The sequence below is a fragment of the Astatotilapia calliptera genome, chromosome 17, assembly GCF_964374335.1.
Source record: "Astatotilapia calliptera chromosome 17, fAstCal68.1, whole genome shotgun sequence".
Classification (NCBI taxonomy): domain Eukaryota; kingdom Metazoa; phylum Chordata; class Actinopteri; order Cichliformes; family Cichlidae; genus Astatotilapia; species Astatotilapia calliptera.
This window is the reverse complement of record NC_137438.1, coordinates 4,326,387-4,351,742: the sequence shown is the minus strand read 5'-3', so window position 1 is coordinate 4,351,742 and position 25,356 is coordinate 4,326,387. Positions and strand designations below refer to the sequence as shown.

The 25,356-nt window shown below is 39.7% G+C and overlaps 2 protein-coding genes and 1 long non-coding RNA gene across 5 annotated transcripts; 2 read left to right on the top strand and 1 right to left on the bottom strand.

Moving 5' to 3' along the window:
- Positions 1-246: 246 nt before the first annotated feature.
- Positions 247-10,842, top strand: LOC113009250 (NXPE family member 3-like). Of its 2 annotated transcripts, XM_026147449.2 has the most exons (7): positions 249-501; positions 2,357-2,510; positions 4,836-5,261; positions 7,374-7,666; positions 7,889-7,959; positions 8,890-9,096; positions 9,180-10,842. In XM_026147449.2, the coding sequence occupies exons 2-7, from the start codon at positions 2,391-2,393 to the stop codon at positions 9,731-9,733; spliced, it is 1,671 nt and encodes a 556-aa protein (XP_026003234.1). In that variant the 5' UTR covers positions 249-501; positions 2,357-2,390; the 3' UTR covers positions 9,734-10,842. The 2 variants fall into 2 exon arrangements, with proteins under 2 accessions (XP_026003235.1, XP_026003234.1); XM_026147450.2 differs by lacking the exon at positions 8,890-9,096 and having other exon boundaries at positions 247-501.
- A 560-nt stretch (positions 10,843-11,402) lies between these two features.
- LOC113009251 (angiopoietin-related protein 5-like) lies at positions 11,403-14,120 on the bottom strand. 2 transcript variants are annotated; one of them, XM_026147454.2, is made up of 7 exons: positions 13,961-14,120; positions 13,608-13,688; positions 13,461-13,488; positions 13,268-13,359; positions 12,548-12,665; positions 12,162-12,347; positions 11,403-11,968 (listed from the first exon to the last, which is right to left on the bottom strand). In XM_026147454.2, exons 2-7 carry the CDS (start codon positions 13,680-13,682, stop codon positions 11,670-11,672), a joined length of 798 nt encoding a protein of 265 aa, XP_026003239.1. In that variant the 5' UTR covers positions 13,683-13,688; positions 13,961-14,120; the 3' UTR covers positions 11,403-11,669. The 2 variants fall into 2 exon arrangements, with proteins under 2 accessions (XP_026003239.1, XP_026003238.1); XM_026147453.2 differs by lacking the exon at positions 13,961-14,120 and adding an exon at positions 13,843-13,954.
- Positions 14,121-14,440: 320 nt separating this feature from the next.
- LOC145421384 (uncharacterized) lies at positions 14,441-21,843 on the top strand. Its single transcript, XR_013902726.1, has 2 exons — positions 14,441-19,393; positions 19,536-21,843. It is a non-coding gene; the product is annotated as an uncharacterized LOC145421384 (long non-coding RNA).
- Positions 21,844-25,356: the final 3,513 nt, after the last annotated feature.

Sequence of the window (25,356 nt, the reverse complement as noted above, 5' to 3'; positions counted from 1 at the left end):
TTCAGAGGTAAAAATGTGTGGGGGGGCAGGAGTGCTTGATGAGGAACCCAACGTGGTTGTGGAGAGTCTCCCCTCTTCCAGTTATTGTGCCGTTCTCATCCTCCATCCCACAGAGTAAAAAAAATACTCAGTAAAAGCAAAGGGGTATAGAGAGAAACACACTGACACTACTGGCCAAGTAAGAACAAAATCCAAGTCAATGCTGAAGTACTCCTGTCCATGTTTTTCTATCCTCCTGCGTGGAAAGTGGCGCCGCATGACGTCACACATAAACAGGAAATAACGATAGTGAGCGGTGCTGTGGAGAAAGAATTAAGAAATCACGACCTGTCGGATTTAAAATATTAACACACAAATACAATGTAAAGCTATCAGTAACAGTTAAGACGGACGAAGTCTGAGTTTGGTCCCAGTACGACGTGTCGTTTTCCCAGCTCCAGGAAATCAGCAGGCTCAATGGTCCAGAACGGCACAGATCAGGTCCTGCAGCACGTCAAACCTGTGAGTCACGCTTTGTGCTAAGAAAGACTTAAGTAGGGGAGACCGGGGATAGTTGTAACATTTTTGACATTTCTGTCTGTAAATTGGAGCTCTTTTAAGGTAGTGGATTCAAAATGTAATGCAAAGTATTTACATGTCTCGGCTATTAAATAGTGCAGCTATTTTCTCTGCAGCACAATTACCCATTGCATGGTATGGCCTCAAACACAAAGAGTGAAATGTTACAATTAACCCCATAGTCTGGGTTAGTTGTAACATATCCCGGGGTGAAATGTAACACAATGAAATAAGGGTACTAACAAAACATTAACATGTAATCTTTGTTTATTCAACACATGAATGCACTTAGAGCCATTTATGTAGCTGTGTGTGTGTGTGTGTGACAGAATGCAGAAATCTAGCTTTTGAACATATTCCAACCCCCCAAAAAAGACAAATTATGGAATTTTCTGTTTTCTGCAACTGAATATTTCATTAATTTTGGTTGGTCTTCCTTGCGTTTGGCCTCATTGGCTCAGTGGGCATTATAACCTACAACTCTTGCACCAATTTTGAACATAACAATGAAGCTGAAAAAATTTAGTTGTTCACCAGCATCGCAATTCCATTACTTTTTATCATGGCTTACCTTGGTGTGGTTTGCAGAGTGCTTCAGAAAGATGAGGAAATCTGTTTCTTGCACCCATCCTGATTTATTTCCACTACCAGTACTTCCTACTGGTCCATCTCTGACACAGTGTGGGAATGTGTATGTGTGGGAACACAAACAGTGGAGGAATTTTGTTCCCAATGGCATTAACCGCATATACAAAGGTGACCAGTGAACCTCTCTCTGCTGATGTCATTGCCCCAACTTGTTTAATATAAGTTAAAGTAATAGTGTGGTAAGTTGTAACATCTGCATTAACCCAGACTGTTGCTGTTACAACTGACCCAGACTCCTATAGCCATGAACTAGCTAACATTACAGCCAACGGCTAAAACATTAGCTCTAAAGACTTACACAGAATATATCCCCATAGACATACAAATAACATAATTTAAGTTTGATGAGTTTAACTGCAAAGCAGATAATGCTATTAGAAATTGAAATAAAGTAGAAAAACTTACTTTTTGGCATACAAATTACTTTTTTTCGTGTTAAATTGTTTGTGTTTGACAAAATGTGCTGATTTTTCACATGTGATAGCAGAACTGAGTTGGGCATGCACAGGATTAATCACATCATTTGAAACTTAGCCCTGATTGGAGAAATTGGAAGTGTTACAACTGACCCACGTTACAACTATCCCCGGTCTCCCCTACAATAACTAGAGTCAGTTATCCGCAAAAACAAACATGGCGAGGTCATATTTGTTAGGATAAGACCATATGTCATTTATGTTTATTTATCCCAAAGTTGTGAAATTCAACTACAGCTGTCATAAGTGTGCGTGCGTGTGTGTGAAAACCTAGATGAATATGGAAATGCACAGTAGTTTATACAGGAACCATTTTCCTTGTTTTAGTTTTATATTGTTTTAAATGCAGGGAAAACGTGCTGCTGTTGTACTGAAGGGTTAAAGTACCAAATAATCATAAACAGCCAAAATAAATAAATATCTGCTTACACCTATGAGTAATGTTGAAAGCTCATTTATATTTTACAGGCTGGGCCGCAATCATTATAACGTTCAAATATTTTGATGAAAAATCACTCCATGTTTATTAGCTGGCAGATGTTCATCATCTTCTATGATTCCAGAGAAGTTTTATGAGAAGTTTTATGAGAACTTTTCTTTTCTTTTCTTTTCTTTTCTTTTTGAATAAATAGTTACCAACCCTTTTTTTTTTCTTTAATTTTTACCTGTACCAGGTGAGCTGGGAAAGATGAGTACTGTTCATCGATCATGAAATTCCAAGTTTATAAAAGAAAGGTCTGCACATGCCTTCCAAGGTATGGCTGCATCTTCCTATTCTTGGTCGTGTTTGCCTTAAGCTTCGTGATAGATTTCATGGACATCCTGGAGGTGAGGAATTGTTTTTTCATTCATTTATACATCTTTTCTCTTACGCTTGTCCAATTCAGGGTCATGAGGGCTGTCCCAGCTGTCTTTGGGGAGGAGGCAGGGTGCACCGTGCACATAGAGACAGACAACTATTCACACTCACATTCACACCTATGGACAATTTAGAATCACCAGTTAACCTAACCCCACTAATTGCATGTCTCTTTATTCATTTATTTGGGACTTAAATCATTTTAGGCAGTGAGATAAGGTTCAAGAACTGTGTTTTTAGAATAGTTTCATTTAATGACAGGCATTGTTTTTGTTTTGTTTTTTTACATTTCAAAATTAGCAGTGTAGTTTTCTTGCCAATGGTTTCTGTATTTAACTGGAATGTTGTAAATATAACCAGCAGACATGATGGTGAAGGATTGATCTGTGAACTCTATGTGGCAAATAAATGTCTACCTGTGCTAACCAAGAAGCATTGTAAACAGGTGTATTTATCTTATTTCCACCAGTCCTGATACGAGAGTAATTCTTTCACCTAGCATGTAACAAATAAATCTAAACCAATTTAAAAAGTGATTGGTGATTATACCCCCACATTCCATACATTATACACCTCTCCAGAAGTCCCACAGTCACTGTGAGTGGAAACACATGTAAAAAATGTTTGTACAAAATGGCCTTGGGCACCTTAAATAGCAACATAATGGCTTCTTACACAAAAAATACAATTTCTAATCTGACAACTTAACTATAAACTTTGAAAAAAGTAACAAAATAGGAGTATATTTCACAAATAATTATTTTAAATATTGCTTCAGTAAAAATGTTTAAAATCCACAGTATACTACTAAAAGTTTTCAAATCTATTACAATCGACTGTGCTGTTCTCATTGTCAAATACAAATTCTTTTCCATTATGTGTATTTTGTCGTATATGATAGGAAAGGTCTAGAAGTTACTCCATAGTCATTTGCAATTACACTGTAAGGAGGGGAAGTCTTATTTCCTATTTACCCATTGGTAAAACTAAATACCTACACTAACTGAGCAAAAGAATGAGAAACAATATACAGAATCTTCAAGTTTTATTTGTTTTGTCCCTTTTACCAGGACAAGGTAACTCCATAAACCTTTTTTTAGGTTTGCCCCCTTATGATTGAGGAGACACGCTGAAGCTCACTCACCAGATAGCTTCCAACTCTCTTTACTTGTAAGCACAATCAATGAAGAGCAGTTACAACCCACTCTCTGAATAATGATTTGTATTCACAATGTAAGAAGAGAAGGTTAACATGCTCCATAATATGGGCTGCATCAAAAATATTGTGCAGTTAAAATGTGCAAACATCATTGTTTTTTTTGTTTTTTTGTTGAAAAACAACAAAAATCTATCTAGTACGACCATCTTTTTTTTTAACTACTCAGAAGGTACTCATTAGTTTAAAAAAAATAGATGAAGTATCCATCCATGTAATTTGAAAGTTTTGTCATAATTTCTTTCTCTTGCAGTGTATTTTTAATCTTTACTGTAAAAGTCCAGGTCAAAAGAAAATTAAACCATGAGTCACGGGCAAGCAACATGACTTACTATGTGTTAATAGACCTCTCTGCATTGACTCATACTTGTTATTAATCTCTGTCTTCCTTCTCTCTCCCCAACCGGTCGCAGCAGATAGCCGCCCCTCCCTGACCCTGCTTCTGCCGTAGGTTTCTTCCTGTTAAAAGGGAGTTTTTCCTTCCCACTGTCGCCAAAGTGCTTGCTCATAAGGGGTCATACGATTGTTGGGTTCTTCTCTATATGTATTATTGTAGGATCGATCTTACAATATAAAGCACTTTGTTTGTATAGCGACTTTTGTATTGATTTTGTGCTGTATAAATAAAATTCAATTGAATTGACCGTGGACCACAAATTACGCCCTTGGAACTGTTCTGTAGGATGGATGTCTGGAAAGATGGCTGGCTTTGTTGCCTCATTGTCCTAAATAGAGCCAACATTGTGATAAAGTGCATGTTCATGGTAAATCATCTCTTTCTGTCAGTTTAATGTTAATGTTAACCCAGACAAACCTGAAGTAACTCAGATATTGGAACAAGCTCGGGTTTAGTGCACTCATTTGTATTTGACATCTTCACTGAATAGTTTATTAATTTTACTGAAGATTGAAGATCAAGCAGATGTGGATCATTAGACATTTGTATTGGCACAAATAAGACATGAAAGTAGGAAATACAATTTCAAGAGAAACGTTTTATTGTAATTTGTTAACTGCTGGCCATTTATTTGATGGATTTTTGTGTCTGCTGTGCTCTCTCTCTGTTTCCCATTTTCAGAATACTGTGAAATCTACCATCCATAGCTCATATGCAGACAGACATTATGACTTCTGCAAATTCCAACCACTGTCCCTTAAGGAGACTCGTGAAGAACACCTCCTATTAAAGTCCATCGCTTGGCCTGAAACTCCACCTTTACCATTTCCTCATTACCTGAGCAAGACCAGTGATCCCTCACACAGCAGCTTCACCATTCTCTCAGGGAGGGAAGACGGAGAGTGGCACAAAGATGATAACCTGGAGATTCTGATCAAAATGTACGACTTCCAGGGGCTTCCAAAGAAATTTGGGGGAGACGTTTTACTTGCCCGGCTCCATAACCCGACTCTTGGTGCAGGTGTGGTAGGGCAAGTGGTGGATCATCTCAATGGCTCCTATTCTGCTGTGTTCTATTTACCCTGGGAAGGAAACGCAGAGGTTGAGGTGATGCTAAAACTGAATTTCAATGTGATCATGGTCTTTCAGTCAACCTTCCTTTTTAATACAATATGATCTTCAGACAAAGGTAGGATTCTCATTTCAAGATAGTAGACTAAACAAGACACAGGTGCAAACGATTAAAATAAGGATAGGGAAGTAAAATTCAGACACAGGAGACAACTTTCAAAGTAAAACACAGAAATGGTAACAGAATCTAACCAATCAGACACAATTCACACTTGACATAAAATGAACTAAATCTGAAAGCCAAGCTATAAACACTGAAAAAAAAGGTTTCAGGTCCTAAAAGGACATGGAAGTTAGCTCTAATTTGGCACTTGTCACGTTTAACTTTAAACTTTGTTAAAACTTCAACTGCACCCAGTCAAAAAGCCACACTCTAAAGCCGAGACCACATTTTTGTGCATGACTCTTACTGCAACCAACTTTAAGCATCAATATTATGTGATACATCATACAACCTCACTTCCAAAAAAGTATGGACGAAGTGATTTGCAAATATCATAAATCAAGATTTTCTTCATAATAGAACAATATAACAAGTTTAAACTGAGAAAATGTCCTGCTGTAAGGAGAAAAAATGTCATTTTGAATTTAATGGTAGCAATACATGTTGAAAAAGTTAGAACTGGGTCGTGTTTACCACTGTGTGGCATCTCTTCTTCTTTTAACAACTAAGGAAACCAAATTTTGTATCATCCTCACTTGATATAGGATTCTAGTGGCTTAACAGGCCTCATTTTATTTTCCTAATGTTGGTCAAAGTCTGTACTGTAGGTAGCCCAATTAAGCAGTATGTGACTCTTCTACTATGAAGCCATGATGTTGCAAAAGATGCACTGTTTGCTTTTGCATTCTCTTTCTGAAACATGAAAGTCTTCCCATGAAAATGCCATCATCTAGATGGGAGCATATATTCCTGTAAAACCTGTAGAAGAACGGATCCTCCCACCAAGCACTGATGATGCTTTTCCACATGTGCAAGCTGCCAGTTCCAATAGCATTAATGTGGTGCGCCTGACATCAGAGAAGCAGGCTTTTGAACGGAGTGCTACTAACATGTTTCCTTTCCTCTTTATTAGAATTTCAATTCATATGACCACAGAGCAGTTTTTTCCACTTTGTCTTAATCCAAATGACCTTAGCCCAGAGATGATAGTGGTGTTTCTTTATCATGTTCACATGTTGCGTCTTCTTTTCAGGATAGATCTTTAACCTGCACTTGTGAATTGCATGGTGAACTGTGTTCACAGAGTGATTTCTGGGAGTGTTCCTGGGGTCACACAGTGATTTCCATGACAGAATTATGCATGCTGTCTGTAAGCCTGAAGGTCATAGCTATCTAATATTTTTTCCCCTTATCCCATGCTTACAGAGATTTCTCCAAGATGCTTGATGATATTATATATTGTAGGTGCCGAAATATGCTAAGTGTTTTCAATCCTACATTTTGGAGCATTGTTCTGAAATTTTTCCACAATTTGTAATTTTTGCATATTTTCTTTTATTCAAAGAAACTGGGCCTCTCTGAAATGTTCTTTATACCCAAATATGTTACTACCATGTTGCCCATTAATCTAATTACTGCCAAATCCAACTGTGTTTTAGTAGAGCTCACTTTTCCACTTTTCTTTCCATTATCCCAATTTTTTTTGAGATGCTGCCATCAAATCCAAATTGAACTTCTATTTCTTAGAAAATAGTCAAATCTTCAAACTTCTAAAAGTATGTTTAAAATGAACAAAGAAAAAAAATGTATATATATAAAATGTATTTCTGTTCCCTTACAGATAAATACTCAGAGAGTGCACTGGTGTGGTAGCGGTTTGCACTCTTGGAGTACTTCTTTTGCTTGTTGATTTCTAAAGCAACTAAAACCATATTAATACTGATAAGATGACCACTATACATCGATATACATGATGTCTAAAAGTGTGGTTTGCATATTTAACTTCAACCATTTGTTCTTGTCATAAGCAGTATGCCGAGGCATGATCATTATGACGTCATCATGATCTAAGGGAAGTTTAGCTGTGCTGTATGCCAATCCACAGGGAAATACACAAATAGGAATGTCATTCTTTGTCCTCCCAGGTAACACTGGTTCACCCCAGTGAGGCAATCACAGTGCTGCGCAGTCTGACCAGAAAACACCCTGACAGGATTTACTTCAAGAGCTTCTTCCGCTCAGGCTACATCAATGAAACTACTGTCTGTAACGTATGTTTGCGTCCAACCCAGCAGCCTGTGTGCAACTACACTGACCTCAGTACAGGCGAGCCGTGGTTCTGCTACAAGCCAAAGAATCTGAGTTGTGATACCAGGATCAATCACTCCAAAGGAAGGCTTAAAAAAAACCTCATGACCACAGAGACCCTTTTTCAAAGGTGTGTATATGCCACATTATCTGTGTGACCTAAATGGGGAATTTCTAAAGTCGAGGCAAAAAGTGGGTTTTGAGGCTTTTCTTCCAAAAAGCTAATTATTTTCACTCGGATATGAAGAAAACTTCGTCTGTACTTGTGTTAATGGTAAATGGGCAAAAAAAAGGGTATTTTTGTTTTGTTCTCTGCAATCTAAATCATTTTGTTGCGTGTGCTTTGCCTCAGTGATGTCAACATGAAAGTCTCCATTCCAGCTTCAGGACCTTCCTGTGTCACTGTTTTGCCAAAAACTAAAGGTAAATTACAAGTTTTCCAATTTTTTACATTTTTTTTAGTAGTATGGAGTAAGCTAAAAGTTTTTGGATGCGATGTTAGTGTTCATGTGGAGAGATAATCCCTAAGAAGTTTTTTTCAGTGCTCCTTCAGAAGCTTGACTGCTACACATGGATCACTCCCTGGAAGCCATGTTCTGTGCCCTTGCAGTGCTGGGTCTTCGTAACTGTGTCAAAACACAACTTGTCTTGATCTCACAATTTTCTTTGCACTGTGTGTGGGCCCACAGTTGTGTGCTGATACATACTACATGTTCAGTTTCCAGTGGATATACTCAGACTTCCCAAAATGTTACAGTACAGCTGTCCTTCAGGAATTCACCTGCACAAACCTGTAAATGTCAAACAGTGACTACAGTTCCAGTTGATCTCCCACTGGATGTGCTCTCTGCACAAATTTAAGGTCCATAAGTAAATGTAAGTGATTATAACAGGACCTTCCAGATGCAATTTAAAAGTAGCTGCAACAGAAGAGTGTCATAAATGAACCATGAGCAAGAGATAAGGTTTTTGGTTTTTCTGACTAGTTTCCAAAATGTTTTGATCACAACACAAGCTGCACTTAGCAGATAAAATGCTGAATGAAGTGCACCCTCTCTCTTTAATCTTCAGTTTGAGGCAAGTTTTCAACATCCACATATGTGGTGAGTTGTAAGGTTTACAATCAAGACAGATTATGATATGTTCAAAGCTGCCATGATTTCATGTAGATGGCCACAGGGTTAAACTGTTCCAAAACTAATATAGTGGTGTGAAGTCTTGCATCTGTAGTATGATGGTAGAGTGGCTTTTTTTCTCTGGAATTTGCTTAACTTACGCATGATTGCCACAGTAAGATTAGACTTATCAGCTGGTTAAAAATATACTATTATTTATTTTTTAACGTCTTCTCAGGTTGGTCCATGGTGAGTAGGCGCACTGTGAAGTCTAGACCCTCTGGGTATTATTTCCACGGTGTGTGGCGAGCATTACGTGGCCACAGAGTTCCTCACTTCAACACTTCCTCAGCTATCACTCAGTGTCTGAAAGGAAAGGTGGTTCATATATACGGAGACTCCACCGTCAGGCAGTGGTTTGAATACTTTAACGCAACACTACCAGGTAGCTGCTCCACAAACCTCTCTGGCAACAATTTGATTTTTTTCACAGTGAAACTTAAATCATTCTCTCTGTATTATTTTCAGATCTTAAGGAGTTTAACCTGCATAGCCAGAAAAAAATTGGACCTTATATGGCTCTAGACTATGTGAACAACATCTTGGTGACATACCGCTGCCATGGTCCTCCTATCAGGTTTTCCAAAGTCCCAATCAGCGAGTTGCGCTATATTGCCAACGAATTAGACAGCTTGACTGGAGGCAGCGATACCGTCGTAGTTCTTGGCATTTGGTCGCACTTCAGCACTTTCCCCGTTGAGGTCTACATCCGGCGTTTGCAGAGCATCCGCAGGGCGGTGGTGCGGCTGCTGTCCAGGGCTCCAGATACACTGGTTGTCATTCGGACTGCAAACCCAAAAAATCTGACGCTCTATGAGACAATCACTAACAGCGACTGGTACTCGCTGCAGCGTGACAAGGTGCTCAGGGCCATGTTCAAAGGACTGAATGTCCATCTGGTGGATGCTTGGGAGATGGTCGTGGCCCACAACCTGCCACATGAACTCCACCCACAGCCTCCAATTATTGAAAACATGATTAATGTTCTCTTGTCCTACATATGCCCTAAAAAAGGTGGCTAGATGTGATTGTTTTTCAGCAGCCCATGCACACACACATTTATTCCTTGCTTATTTATAACAGAGATAAATAGTAATTAATAATTAAACTGAGCCTTTGGATTCTCATGCAACAATCCAGGAAATACTGGAACTCCTTATCTGACACACAAGCAGGATTTACATAAGGGAATATTGCCTCATACAGGCTCATTCCAATGAACCAATCTATGACACACTATGAATGTTTTATTGACAGTAGGTTGTAATTCAAAGTCACTTATTGAGTAGTTTACTCATTACCACAAAAGAAGTAAGCTTCACTATGCTGCCTTGCTTCCAAAGAAAATGTGTTTCGCCACAGTCATCTTTTCAGTGCAACTCTTATTGTGTTTTCTGCAGCAAATCAAATAACACAAAAAGGCAAAATAAAAACGTAAAAAGGGGTAACATTGAGCAAAGTTAGAAATAATTCAAATGTTTGCCATAGATATATATTCAGGTGGACATAAAAATACCGAAATTAATGCTACTAAGAAGGGACATAAGATGGGATATAACATCTCGAAATAGTCACTGATTGTTAATTTAATAATGCTAAACACTACTTTATAAAATATGTAAACCCTGTAAAATGACGTCAGATTTTACACAACACTGCCAGTGAATTTGCATCTATTTCTAGAGTACTGTTGGGAGCATTAATCTGACTGACTTCTCAGGTATTACCTCTAGAGTTAAGTGTTTACTGAAAATATCACAAGACACGTGAATGTATTTTCTGGATTCATGAAAGGACAAAAACAAGAAAAATGTTCTCCAGCTGAATGAAAAGAAAAAGGAAGTCCTTGTCTTTGCCCGTGACAGATTAAGTTAATGACAACTTAGGTTCTCTTGCCACATTTGCTAAATCTTCTATCAGGAACCTTGGTGTAACGTTTGACTCTGTCTTCACTGTCAATGCTTACTTTAAATCTCTGGTTCGTTCTTATTTCTGTTACTTGGATCACCAGGTTGAGTTCTACTGTGTCAGGCTTTGGATTGATATTTGTTATTTATGCCTTTATTTTATCACATCTGGATTACTGTAAATTCATTGTTTACTGGTTTTAATAAAGCATCCTTGGAATGCCTGCAGGTTGTTCAGAACGCTACCCACATACATTAATCCAGGTGCACTGACTGAATTATGCTAAGGACAATTTGGAGAAAAATTATTTATACCAAAAGCATGACCTGTGGTCAGATGAGACTAAACTAGGTCTATTTGGGTAAAGAGATACTGCTCATGTTTGAAGAATGAATCCATCCACAACCCAAAGAATACCGTCCCCAAAGTAAATATGAAAAAAAGATATGAGAAGATTTTGAAAGTAGTCAGCAGCAAAACTTGGGTTCTCGTGTTCTCTTTCAACACGACAATCTCCAAAAATATACGTTGGCATTCTGGTCTGCACATAGCCCTGACTTGAATCCCATTCTCAGGGGTGAAGACCAAGAACCATGCCAGAAGATGGTCAAATCTGGAGAAGTTTAAGAGATTTGCCAAAGAAGAATGGTCTAGGACTGCTCAGGTGGTGCATGTGAGACTTGTTGAAAAAGACAACAAAGGACTGCTGGCTGTTATCCAGCAAAAAGGATTTTCAACATAATTACTGGCAACAGAGGGGCTAATAATGTTGACTCTGGCATATTTTAGTTCTTGTAAAATTATTTTTAATACATAAAAAGAGAGGGTAAGCAGTGCTTTAACAGGAAGAGACCTCGGGTAGAACTTGATTATCTGGAAGGCATGTTTTTCAGTTTAGTACAGAAATGACTAAGCATTAACAATACACTGATTTTCATGCTTTTAGCATTGTATTTTACATATCTCCTTCACAGTTACTTTTCTTAAAAGCTTTGTTGAAAGTTTTTTGCAGAATGAAAATCAGCACTTGATAATTTGAGGAGGTTCCTTTCACACCGACTTGATCATCATTCTTGTGGCCTTGGCTGAGTATGGTGCAGGTGGTTTCCAGGTGCGCCAGTGGAGGCCCGAAGCCCAACCTATGTGTTCACCGTAGGAATGCCAGTCACCGTTTAGATTGGCGGACCCACACTTGCTGTACCACCACCCGCCGCCCTCTCTAACGGTACATGCTCCAACAGCAATGTCACCAAAGATGCAGGGGGAGCAGCCATCATTATCGCGGTCAACTGTGCTAAAGCCATAGCCATTCTGATCAATGCCTTTATAGGCACCACGGATGGCATCACCTTTGGATAGAGTGGGAAACAAATCAAGAAAAATGAATTTTTAAAATTCACAGGGTTTCTTTAAAGTACAAAAAAAAGAACAATATCTAACACCTGATTGCATTAACAAACAGTGAGTAACATTTATGTGTATATAAAAAGCAAAAGAAATATGGCGACAGTAAAAACTTCAACAGGCTTCAGGCTTCAGTACCTGCATTTCCACGGTACTTCCCAACATGTAGTTTGAACGCAGTTTTCTCATTTCCCAGTCTAAAGTTTTTGTACTCAGCGAAAGCAGTCCCATCTTCATGATCCCACAGATCCACCCTCATTGTCCACTTCTTGGACTTGTCTTTGGTAAGATAAAAAATCTTATTCAGCCCGAGCCAGTGGTCCTCTGAAAATCAAAGCACAAAGAAATAAATGGTAAATGGCCTGTATTTGTATAGTGCTTTATTTAGTCCCTAAGGACCCCAAAGCGCTTTATACTACATTACACTACAAAGAAAAGATTTAATATTTTCATGTTAGATCCATTCTTGATCTCTAGGATTATATATCACTACATCATAATAATAATCATTGTAATTTATTTACGTGTCAGGTTTCCAAAGCCAGTTTTATATGCTGCCCATTTTCTGTGGAAAGAAACGGCTCCTCCGCTTCGTTTTTGAAACACCGTCCAGCCTCCATCTGGATGCATCTCACAGTAAACCTGAGTAAGAAGTTCATTCACCACATATTAAGAAATTCAGCTGGCATTTACTTCTACTTTTTATCTAAGGAGCAAGAAACATTTTAGAATATGGCCTACAAGTAGTGGAGTAATTCACCTGTAATAAATGGAAATTGAATATTTTATTTGAAATTACAATCTAATCATACTAACCTATGAATACTTAAAAGTAGGTACACTACAATAACTCGGGTTTTTACAGGAAACAAAGAAATTATTATATTGTATGTTAAGTACAGTGTAAGTAATTTTAGCTTGTGTAAAATGTCATGGTAATTTTGCAGAAAAATAAATATTTATGTATCTTACATCCATTTAGATAAGGGGAAATTACACCCTTGGTCGGGGCTATATTATCGAGTATATAACCAGAAGCTCAGTGTGCTTTTTGTTTAACATTATTGTTAACTTAATAGTTATGAATATAAAGTAAACTGTATCCTGTTATCTATAACCAAATGAAACCTTGTTCTGGTGAAATCATTTGATAGATAAATTGCAGTTATAGTTTACAGTGCTGCTTCTGTTTGCTGTGATCTTATAAACATGACTTTGTTATTATTTCTTGGCTCGATCGATACCTTAAACTTGGTCGCGGCTCCATTTGGCTGGATCGTATAAACGCCACTGGATGCTCGTGGTGACAGAGTCTTAATCTGTGTGCAGTCTGTTCCTGAGGCGTACACCATAACAGAAAGAAACACAATAAGAAGCAGAAGAATAAGACTGAAATAGTATACTTATCTGAGTAATAACAAACAAGATGATCCATACCTTGAGGAGAACCTGCTTTGTCCTGTCTCTAGCAATACAAAGAAACAGTTTTAAAGTGAGTCTTAACCTCGTTTAAATATCCATCTTAAATACTGACAATACAGAAGCAGGACAGACCAAGTAGGGAAAGAATTTTAAAGCTCTTACTTTTACCCCGGCCTGTTCTGTGCAGCTCGAAAGAAATGCCAGGATGAGTCCACAATACACAACCAGACTCTTCATTTTGACCTGTGTTTAAAACAGACCAGACTGTAAACAGTGTTTAGTCCGATGAAAATTGCTGGTAACTCTGCTCTCAGAAGATGACTGGCTGCTCAGAGTAACTCTGTCCTGTTCATTACTGCAGCAGTAATAGTCAACAGTTTTTTCTCCAAACACATACTTGCGTGTTAGGTGAACCTTAAACCCCGTCTCAAGATTAACAACAGCAGCAGTCCCTTTATCCAATAGCTTAACTACCACACCCCCTTCACTGCTATGACAAGCGCGTCACTTCCTACCTTAGGTCAGTGTGAGTGTGACAACTCAAATCTGAACAACTGATGCAGTCATCCAACATGAACTGCACTGTTCTCTGAAAGAGCTTGTTTACCTAATGTTACACAACTTTCACAATGCTAATTTCTCAGACCTCTCTGGCTACACCTCTCTCTAACATTCCAACTGAGTAGTTCTATTTGCACAGCAATAAAGTCAATGTTTGTGGAAGCCAGTTACAGACATTATCTTTTTATTGACTCGGATAGCAAGGGATGTTTACAATTGCTCCTTTGGCGTCTGTAGTTAGAAAAATTACATGTTTCCCTTAAATCTAAATTTCTCTTCAGATATTGTTATTCCCCAGAGACTCTGCTCAGTCATTTCTTCTTATTCTTGAAGATGATAAATTTGATGTAGATATGAAACTGAAAGAATAAATTCTAACTACTTTTAAGCAATTGCCTAACTTTTTATTTAATGGCTCCACCAGATGAAATGTTTTAACCATTTAAGCATGGCACCAAATTTTCCAGTTATTTATGGTTTGTAGTAGTTTCAGTGATCGCCAGGTGTCCCATGAGACGTGTCGTTTTAAGTAAAATGTTTTTGCAACTTTTAACTTCAACTTTTTACTATGAAACACAGAGGTGCCACAGTTCTCAAACCAAACTCTGGAAGTTGATCAAAAAACGATTTATGTCTTATTTTTCCAAATGTTTACAGTAACTTTGGATAAAGCACTTGTGAGATGCTCCACATTTCCCTTGTGTATCTGCGATAATGTCTATATGTACTCTAGCAGGATGATTTTTGTGGTTGTTATGCTACAATCACAGTAGGAAAAACAGTGGTTGGAGAATGCAACACAACCAAAATTACTGTGTATGGTGCGCAATGAACTTGGTTGTTTCGAGTGATTGTTTCGACGACGGGGCCAGCATGACGCACAGGGTGACGGCTGAGGGAGTTGCATGCTTAATCTCTGGGTGACCTTGGTTAGAGCAACTACTTCCAACTGGTTTTTGACAGCAAAGAAATTGCAATTGTTTCTAGGGAGGTTGCAATCTACTCTGGTGTGACTGAGCCATTAAATACAAAAAAGCTAGACTGTGGTGAGTAGAGCAGACAATAATAGCAATTAAGTATGTTATTGTGTGTACCCAATAGGGTAAGCATGAACATGCATGAAGATTGTCACACATACAGCGATTATCAACAGCTATACATATAATTCTTTTGATTTTCACATTTATCATCCCCCTGTGAATCCAATGTTATTTGTTTCCACAATGGAATTTCACCACTAAATAGGGAATGAAGAAATTGAAAAATTTGATGTAATTTGGTGTCATCGAGTCAAGTGCTGACTTGGAGTCAAAATTGGGACCAGTCATTGGTTGGGAGCAATGGGACATCTGCAAAAGGGATTTTTAGTGCAGCTATCAAGTTGAAAGCTATCAAGTTGAAAGCTAGCAGTTACAGTATTAACATTTTATAACCTGTTACCTTGGTCTTGAATATTATTAATGGAATGACCATAAAAATGACCATTTTTATGGTCTTTTTTTTTTTTACCTCTTCTTTTGTGGCAAACTAGTAATGGAGTGGGCTCATTGGAGGGTGAAAGAAGGTATCTTTTGTAATTAACTGATTTAAGCCTTGTGTAACAGAGATGACTGTTAAGCTGTGAATGCTAAGTTATGAAATTTGGGCATGTGCTATGGTACTAAGGTTTATCCAATTTATTGTAAATCTATTGTGTGATATGTGTAGTGTGGTGTATTTTCCAGTTGTTTAATGATTCAAAAGCTGTATATTTTAATTATATAAAACTCTAAGTAGCCAATTATGACCAACTGTCACCAACATGATTATCACTATTGTTTTCATCAGCAGTGATTTTTGAATTATTTGCCACAATTATTCATCGGTTTTAGTGACAAAAATATTTTTAATGCACTGCCATCTACACCAAACACTGCTTTCGCATTTTCTCACCTGTACAAATCTTTACATCCAAGTAAAACTGGTCTTCCGCCTTCCTCCTGCTTTAATTCAGTGCATCTCTTATCAGAAAAATAAAAAATTGACACCAAAACTTAAAGAAATTACATCAACAGGGCATTGCCTTCACTTTTACATTGTCCTACATTCCTGCTAATTAAAATTTCTTTGCAGGAAATGTGTTTAGTATAAGTCCTTCACTACATGCATTGTAGGGGGGGCGTGGTATGAAAAGGGGAAAAAAACCCAAAGAAAATGCTTGGACACTGCTAGCATGGGCGCCCACACAAAGGCAAAGCAGGAGATGAAGCATCGCTGAATATGTTTCCAAAACAACTTCATTCTAAGCAAAGACTAGAAAATATGGTGAAGCATATCTTCCCTTTGGCTTCACCTGCACAAGTGCCAAGATAGGTCTCCCTTGCATAATTGGTTTTCCCTTTGTTGGAAGCACGCGTTGGGCTCTTCAAATCGCGGACAAACAGTATCCCACATTCTTAATTTTTAGTTCACAAACACTTCTTTAATGACTAACTACTGACATTTTGGGGATGTTAGCTCTTTATACAGTAAGGTTACAGTGGGATACAAATAATATCAGGCTGATCCTGCCACGATTTGTTCCCTCAGTTCAAATCACGGACTAACAGTATCCTACAGTTGTTTATGTTTTTAAACCCATTTTGCACAGAGAGGCATTTTTTGACAAATGTATTGATAGCAATGTTGAATATTATTATCCATCCATCCATCCATCCATCTTCATCCGCTTTATCCGAGGCCGGGTCATGGGGGCAGCAGCCTAAGCAGAGAGGCCCAGACCTCCCTCTCCCCAGCCACCTCCTCCAGCTTATCCGGGGGAACACCAAGGCGTTCCCAGGCCAGCCGAGAGATATAATCTGTCCAGCGTGTCCTGGGTCTGCATGCCCGGAACACCTCACCCAGGAGGCGCCCAGGAGGCATCCTTGTCAGATGCCCGAACCACCTCAGGCTGGCTCCTTTCGATGTGGAGCAGCAGCAGCTCTACTCTGAGCCCCTCCCAGATGGCCGAACTTCTCACCCTATCTCTAAGGGAGAAGCCAGCCACCCTTCGGAGGAAGCTCATTTCTGCCGCTTGTATCCGCGATCTCGTTCTTTCGGTCACTACCCACAGCTCGTGGCCATAGGTGAGGGTAGGGACGTAGATCGACCGGTAAATTGAGAGCTTCGCTTTTACACTCAGCTCCCTCTTCACCACGACGGACCGGTGCAGCGTCCGCATTGCTGAGGCTGCAGCCCCAATCCGTCTGTCGATCTCCGGCTCCCTTCTCCCATCACTCGCGAACAAGACCCCGAGATACTTGAACTCCTCCACTTGGGGCAGGAACTCATCCCCGACCCGGAGTGGGCACTCCACCCATTTCCGGCTGAGAACCATGGCCTCAGATTTGGCGGTGCTGATCCTCATTCCCGCTGCTTGACACTCTGCTGCGAACCGTTCCAGTGCGAGCTGGAGGCCCCCATCCGATGAAGCCAACAGAACCACATCATCCGCAAAAAGCAGATTCTGAGGCCACCAAAGTGAAAGCCCTCCGCCACTTGGCTGCGCCTAGAAATCCTGTCCATAAAAATCATGAACAGAACCGGAGACAAAGGGCAGCCCTGGCGGAGCCCATCACCCACCGGAAACAAGTCAGACTTATTGCCGGCAATGCGAACCAAGCTCTTGCAACGGTTGTATAGGGATCAAATGGCCCATAGCAATGGGCCAGACACCCCATACTCCCGCAACACCTCCCACAGGACAGCCCAAAGGACACGGTCGAATGCCTTCTCCAAGTCCACAAAACACATGTAGACTGGTTGGGCAAACTCCCATGCACCCTCAGGTATCCTTGAGAGGATAAAGAGCTGGTCCAGTGTTCCGCGACCAGGACGAAAACCGCATTGTTCCTCCTGTATCCGAAGTTCGACGAGTGGACGAACTCTCCTTTCCAGCACCCTGGCATAGACTTTCCCAGGGAGGTTGAGGAGTGTGATCCCCCTGTAGTTGGAACACACCCTCCGGTCTCCCTTCTTAAAGATGGGGACCACCACCCCGGTCTGCCAGTCCAGGGGTACTGCCCCTGATATCCACGCAACATTGCAGAGGCGTCCACAACGTCCTACAACGCCCAGAGCCTTCAGGAACTCGGGGCGGACCTCATCAACACCAGGGGCTCTGCCACCAAGGAGTTGTTTAACTGCCTCAGTGACCTCGCCCCCGGAAATTGGCGGGTCATTCCCCTCATCCCCAGACTCTGCTTCCTCCCCGGAAGACGTGTCAGTAGGTGCACCGGGTCTGTCCAGCGTCCTCCCCCGCCACCTGATCCAACTCATCACCAGGTGGTGATCAGTTGACAGCTCAGCCCCTCTCTTTACCCGAGTGTCCAGAACATATGGTCGCAGGTCTGGTGATACGGTTACAAAATCGATCATCGACCTGCAGCCTAGAGCGTCCTGGTGCCACGTGCACTTATGGACACTCTTATGTTCGAACAAGGTGTTCGTTATGGCCAAACTGTGATTTGCACAGAAGTCCATTAACAAAACACTGCTCGGGTTCAGCACGGTGGCACGGTGGTTAGCACTGTTGCCGCACAGCAAGAAGGTCCTGAGTTCAGTTCCAACATCAGGCTGGGGTCTTTCTGTGTGGAGTTTGCATGTTCTCCCCGTGTCTGCGTGGGTTCCCTCCGGGTACTCCGGCTTCCTCCCACCGTCCAAAGACATGCAGCTAGTGGGGATAGGTTAATTGGATAACCCAAATTGTCACTAGGTGTGAATGTGCAAATGAATGTGAGTGCGAATGGTTGTTTGTCCCTGTGTGTTAGCCTTGCGACAGACTGGCGACCTGTCCAGGGTGTACCCCGCCTCTCGCCCTATGACAGCTGGGATAGGCTCCAGCGCCCCCTGCGACCCTGAAAAGGATAAGCGGAAGTGAATGGATGGATGGATGGATGCTCGGGTTCAGACCAGGGAGGCCATTCCTCCCAATCACGCTGTCGTTACCCACGTGAGCATTGAAGTCTCCCAGGAGGACAACAGAGTCTCCAGGTGGAGCACCTTCCAGCAATTGATTAAAGCAAAAATGAAAGCTTTCACGTAATGTCAAAATTGAAAAGCTTCGATTTTTGAGTTCATATATTTGTTTATCTGACTCAGAGGAGTCAGTGCCTTACCAATCATGAACCTCACTGCACGTCACTGATGTGAGTTATGAAACACTGCTTAATCACTTATCTGGATTATGTGTTAATATTTTTGACTTTGTTTTGTAAAGAGGTTGAAAGGAACCAAAATAGGAAACTTCCCTCATATTGAGTTCTTATCTCCACCAGAATCCCAGCGTTGATGTTTGACGGGAATGCATTCTGAAAGCTGTCTGTGTCTACTTAAATGAAAAGCCAGATAACCTGTTCAAGGAATTCTTGGTAAGTTAAAAACGGAACGATCAGTTATTTTCCTTTTTTTAAATTTGGGATTGGAAATGGAAGGTGGACTTACTTGTCCATATGTATATGTAATTAACTTATCTTTTTCTTTTATTTTTATTTATGTGGATCTTGGAGCAAGCAGAGAAACAGAGAAGCTGACTTTGGGAGTCTATGTTGTCAGACATGAAGGAGCAAGCTCTGCAGATACACCTTAGGACATTGGTGTCATCGTAGAAGGATGCACTGTGCAGCAAGCTCTTAGTGATGTGGCAAAGGGTTGTGCCCTCCTGCTTGGACTAATCTACACTCTAAATCTGAGCATTTGAATTTCTTCAGAAGGTACTGATGGAGTTAGATGGGAACAACCTATCCATGAAGGTGCAGGTTCTGAAAAACAAACTGCTTGAGTTTGAGCAGCCTGCACTCTATAGTTCTATAGAGGACACTGAACTTCTGCAAGGCCTTTCACTTTTCTGCGTTCTTTGTTCTTGGACCTTTACCAACATCCAACTACACTGAAAAAGACTGCTCCTAACTTTGGACTTCAGTTTAAGTTTTGAAGCAAAGGTTATTTTTCTAAATATGGACAAAAATGACACTAAAGTAATTTCTCCCTGCTGTTTGCAGGGCTGTATTGTGGGCTTTTCATTGTAGCCCAATTAAGTTTACATTAAGTCATGTTAATGTTAAAAGGGCGATTGTGGCTCAAGAGTTGGGAGTTCGCCTTGTAATCGGAAGGTTGCCGGTTCGAGCCCCGGCTTGGACAGTCTCGGTCGTTGTGTCTTTGGGCAAGACACTTCACCCGTAGCCTACTGGTGGTGGTCAGAGGGCCCGGTGGCACCAGTGTCCGGCAGCCTCGCCTCTGTCAGTGCGCCCCAGGGTGGCTGTGGCTACAATGTAGCTTGCCATCACCAGTGTGTGAATGTGTGTGTGAATGGGTGGATGACTGGATATGTAAAGCGCTTTGGGGTCCTTAGGGACTAGTAAAGCGCTATACAAATACAGGCCATTTACCATTTAAAAATGTTGGAATCACAACACTTTCCAGTTTTAATCATTTCAGTTTAACACGACATTCTTTATCTTGTCTTCCTGCGCTTAAAATGCACTTGAATACATGTAAAGATTGTTTAGGAAAAAAGATCTAGAAGCATTTGAATTGCTCAAAGTGTGCTTCAACAAGTTTTACACAAAGTGTTATTAAAGTTAGGTTAACTGAATAAACTTGTGTTCGATTTTTTAAATTTACAAACTTAAATAGAGTAAGTTGCAATTCTGTTAAAGTGATTTAATCCTATAGTTTCAGTAGAGCGTGTTTTGGGTGAGTAGATTTATCAGATTTACTTAAAATTTGTTGTTCAAATTAAATATATCATACATTTTATATTTCACTAACCCAGTTGTGTGGAACCGGTTGACATAACTGGGTGGAGTAAATACAACATTTTATTTCTTAGAGTGTATAGAAAAACATATTATAGCTCCCATATCAACAGCCATAAAAGAGGGGTGGCCATTCTTATGGCGAACAATATGTCATTCGAACTCTTTAAAGAAATAAAAGATAAAGAAGGACGGTACATTGTTGTAAAGGGCAAAACCTTAAATAGTGTCTTGACTTTTGTCTGTATATATGCACCACCAAATAGTCCCAAATCATTCTTTAAAGATCTTTTTGACCTAATCTCAGTGGAGGCAGAGGGAATTTGTATTTGTGCAGGGGACTTCAACGTAATATTGAATTATAATTTGGACACGACTAGTCAAACTAGATGCAAAACACATATAAGCAGACACTTAAACTTGACACTTGAGGAAACGGGACTGGTGGATGTCTGGAGATTACTGCACCCTTCACAAAGGGACTACACACATTACTCAATTCCACACTCAGTGCACACCCAGACTGATTATTTTCAAATGCAAAAGGAAGAATGTCACAGAGTGTTAGACTGTAGAATCGGGGTAGCGGATGTCTCAGGGCATAATGCGATTTTTTAAACAATTCAGTTGGACTCACTTCCAAAGAACACGGTTTGGCACCTTAATGTTGGGCTTCTGAATAATTTTAAAAGAATTTTTTTTTTTAAAGAGCTGGAACAAATCTTCAGGACTAAAAAGGACACCATAACACAGAAACAAATTTTAGAGGTTAAAATACAAATAGAAAATTTATTGAATCAGGAAGCAGAAAGAAAGGCAAGATATTTGAAACTAAATTATTATGAGATAGGCCCTAAATCTGCCAAATTATTAGCTCGCAGACTGCGAAAACAACAGATAGATACAGCAATACACAAAATTAGAAACCCTATAACTCAAAAGTTGGAAACTAAACCGGAAGAAATAGAAAACATTTTCAACAATTACTACCAAAATCTCTATCTGCAAGAAGGAAATGTAGATGTACAATCAATGAAAAACATTTTGTACTCCCTAGATCTACCTACCATCGGGAAAAACCAAAACGAAGTACTTACTAAGGAAATCACAGTAGAAGAACTGAATAAGGCAATCAGTAGACTGAAAGCCAACAAAACCCCAGGCAGTGACGGGTTCCCCGCAGAATGGTAAAGGTATTTCGGGAGAAGCTTAACCCTATATCCTGCTAAGAACTCTGAATTGGACATTAAAGAATGGCCAGATACCCCCGTTGTGGAATGATGCTATCGTATCTTTGATCCCCAAGGAAGGAAAGGAAGGATGTAATATTGTATCTGAGGGACTTGAACACCTCCCTTCCTAAGCTTCTGGAAGTAATAGCAGAATTTCATGAATGCTCGGGATATAAACTAAACATCGCAAAAACACAAATGATTCACTTCAATTATGTACCGAGCAAAGAAATTAAAGAAGGCTTTAATATCAATTGGAAAACTAAAAAAATCAAATATTTGGGTGTCTTCATAACAAGAAGCCCAGCTTCATTGTACATCCATCCATCCATCCATCCATCCATCCATCCATCCATCTTCATCCGCTTTATCCGAGGCCGGGTCGTGGGGGCAGCAGCCTAAGCAAAGAGGCCCAGACCTCCCTCTCCCTCCAGCTTGGAGGAGGTGTACAGTTCATTGTACAGTTCAAATTATTTTCCAATCACGGATGATATTAGAAAAGACTTGGAGAGGTGGTCAACATACCCATTGGACTTTAGCAGCAGAATAAATGTGATAAAAATGAATATAATGCCAAGGCTGCTGTACATTTTCCAGGCACTGCCGGTTGAAATCCCATCTCAACAGTTCGAGGCCTGGGATAAAATGTTGTCGATATTCGTATGGGGAGGCAAAAAAGGCAAGAATACACTTCTCCACCCTGCAGTTGCCAAAGGACAAAGGGGGTGCCCAACCTTAAATTATATTTCCAGGCAGCACAATTACCCTTTATGCCTATGGTGTGATAATTCATACACTGCAAAGTGGAAACAGATTGAGACACAAGATAGCACGGACTATAATGTCCAGACACTGTTAGGAGAAAATACCTTAACTGACATTATTAAGTCAAAACTCGATCCCATATCCCAGTTTTCATTACAAATGTGGTACTCTACTGTCAAACATTTAAAACTGCAAAATGGCCGGAGGAAGTTGAGATGGATAGCCTTGGACAAGAGTTTTAAACCAGGACAATATGACTGCTCTCTGTTTAATTACCAAAAAGGACAAAGTTAGGAGCTTTCAAGAGCTTAAGGACATGTTTGAATTGGAAAACCAGGATTTTTTTCGATATCTACAACTTCAAGATTATTACAATAAAGAGATAGCTGAAGCTGAGATGATTAACCCTCTAATTGAAACATTGTGCGACGCCTACCAGCAGAAAACTACTAAACTAGCATCCAAATTATGCTCTAATTTGATGAAGAATCAAAGATTTACCTCTTTATATGTAAAGACAAAATGGGAACAGGAACTAAAACTATCAATTACAGATGAAACATGGTACCAGTTATGGGGTTCACTTCAAACGTCTACAAATCCCCTACAGTGACGGGAATTTAATTGGAAATGTCTTATTAGGTTTTTTATCACTCCTCACATTAGGAGTAAGCAGTTGGGCATACAGCACCCTTGTTGGCGAAACTGTGGTGAAATGGCAGCTAACCACTCCCATATCTTTTGGTCTTGTTCTAAAATTAACCCATTCTGGAAAACAGTGAATGATACCTTACAAAAAGTCTTTGGTTACAAGGTCCCTGAGGATTGTACTGCTTTATTTTTAGGAAATATTGATGATAGAGTTAAAAGAGAGGACTTATATTTAACTAAGATTCTTCTTACTGCAGCAAGAAAAGCCATTACCAGGCTGTGGCTTAAGCCTGAGGCCCCAACTTTCCTTCACTGGACAAACATAATTCAAAAAGTATACATAATGGAAAAATTAACTTTCGCATTGCGACTGAAACTACAGCTCTTTACTCAGAACTGGAAGAAGTGGTCAATGTTTATCATTTCTGATGCAAGAATTGACTTTACTCTCTGAGAACTGTCTCTTATCTGGAAACCATAACAACAACGACATGTAGTCCTGTAGATTTTTATGGATGTAACTTTTATTGTTATTATTAATATTATTATTATATGTGTGCTTTATCTTTATCTACCTGCATATAATCTGTACGAGGGGTTCAGTGGAAAACCAAATTACTGTCCTTTATGTGTACAAACGTTCTAATCTCTACAAATTTTCAACATGAAGGTTTTGGTTTCACATAGGAATCTTAAATTTTAATTTAGTTTATGATCAAATTCTAACTAAGAAACAAAATGCTAATAAAAAGAGATTTGCAAAAAAAACAAAAACAAAAAAAACATTACCTTGTATGTATGTGTGTGACTGTCCTTTATATTCTTACTTTTGTCCACATGATTGCTGGGAACTGATAAGGAAGCAAAGAAAAGAAAGAGCTGTTATGTAACCAAGCTCTTTTGCCTTTCAAACTTTAAACACTAAAGTTTGTACCTGTAAAAAATGTTTAACCTTTACTATAATCCTCCTTTAGAGTATCAGCCCACAGTTTGAGTTTCATTCTCATCAGTATATCCTCAGTAATAGCAACAGCACCATCGTAGCCAAATGTTTGCACCAACAGATCCACAGTGCCTGTTCTGTCCATCCCATCAACCCGAGACTTTGGAATGTGTGTGAATCCTTTCAAGTAATGTGCTCAAGCACATTACTTGAAAGGTACCAGTGGAAAGTCCTGAGTTGCTCATCGACCATTTCTTCCAAAATCCCAAGAAGCAGCTCTGGAACACGGGCCATAGTTACATGTCGTGTAATTAGTTGCACTGCTTCTGTCCATCCTCTGCTTGAGTTCAAATGCAGAAGCACTTTCAGTTTTGAGTTCATCTAGTCTGCTGTTGTTGTTGTCGTCTCACCCACTTCCTGCTGACCTCACAGTCATGTAATCAGATAGAAACTGCTCTCACTGCACACAGTTAAGAGCCGGGTGTTTACTGTAAGTGCTTTACCCCTGCCCTTTCTGCCTATTTTTCATAGAAGTCAGTACAGTATATGGAAGAACAGGTTCAGCTAGTCCACTGAAGGTGGTTGTATGTGGATTTGGGGGTTTCTTACAGTAATAAAGTAATAATAATGTAAAGTAAAAGACAAGATGCCTTTTTATAAAGTGCTTTGTACAAATAAATGTGACTCACATTATAAATTTATGAAAGACATCAGGTAAGATTTCACTTTATTGTTGTCAGAAAAGTTGAATCTGACCTGATTGTTATAAGCCTTACCTTATATACCTTATAATATAAAGTGCCTTGGGGCGACTGTTTTTGTAATTTGGTGGCATATAAATAAAATTCAATTCAATTCAATTGAGAAGTGTGTTTGTGTGTGTGTGATTAGTCCCAGCTGTGTTTCCCTCCTGGTCCTCATTCCTATGCTTGTGATTATTTTTACATTTGTCTTATATAAATATGATTAAATAAATCCTACTTTAT

Bases quoted from the DNA above. Each gene is read 5' to 3' on its own strand.
- LOC113009250 (XM_026147449.2), top strand. From the start codon at position 2,391: ATGAAATTCCAAGTTTATAAAAGAAAGGTCTGCACATGCCTTCCAAGG. The intron at 2,511-4,835 runs GTGAGGAATTGT...TCCCATTTTCAG, and splicing joins ATTTCATGGACATCCTGGAG to AATACTGTGAAATCTACCAT. The intron at 9,097-9,179 runs GTAGCTGCTCCA...TATTATTTTCAG, and splicing joins CTTTAACGCAACACTACCAG to ATCTTAAGGAGTTTAACCTG.
- LOC113009251 (XM_026147454.2), bottom strand. From the start codon at position 13,682: ATGAAGAGTCTGGTTGTGTATTGTGGACTCATCCTGGCATTTCTTTCG. The intron at 12,666-13,267 runs GTATCGATCGAG...CTTCTTACTCAG, and splicing joins GAGCCGCGACCAAGTTTAAG to GTTTACTGTGAGATGCATCC. The intron at 11,969-12,161 runs GTACTGAAGCCT...CTCTATCCAAAG, and splicing joins GAAGTACCGTGGAAATGCAG to GTGATGCCATCCGTGGTGCC.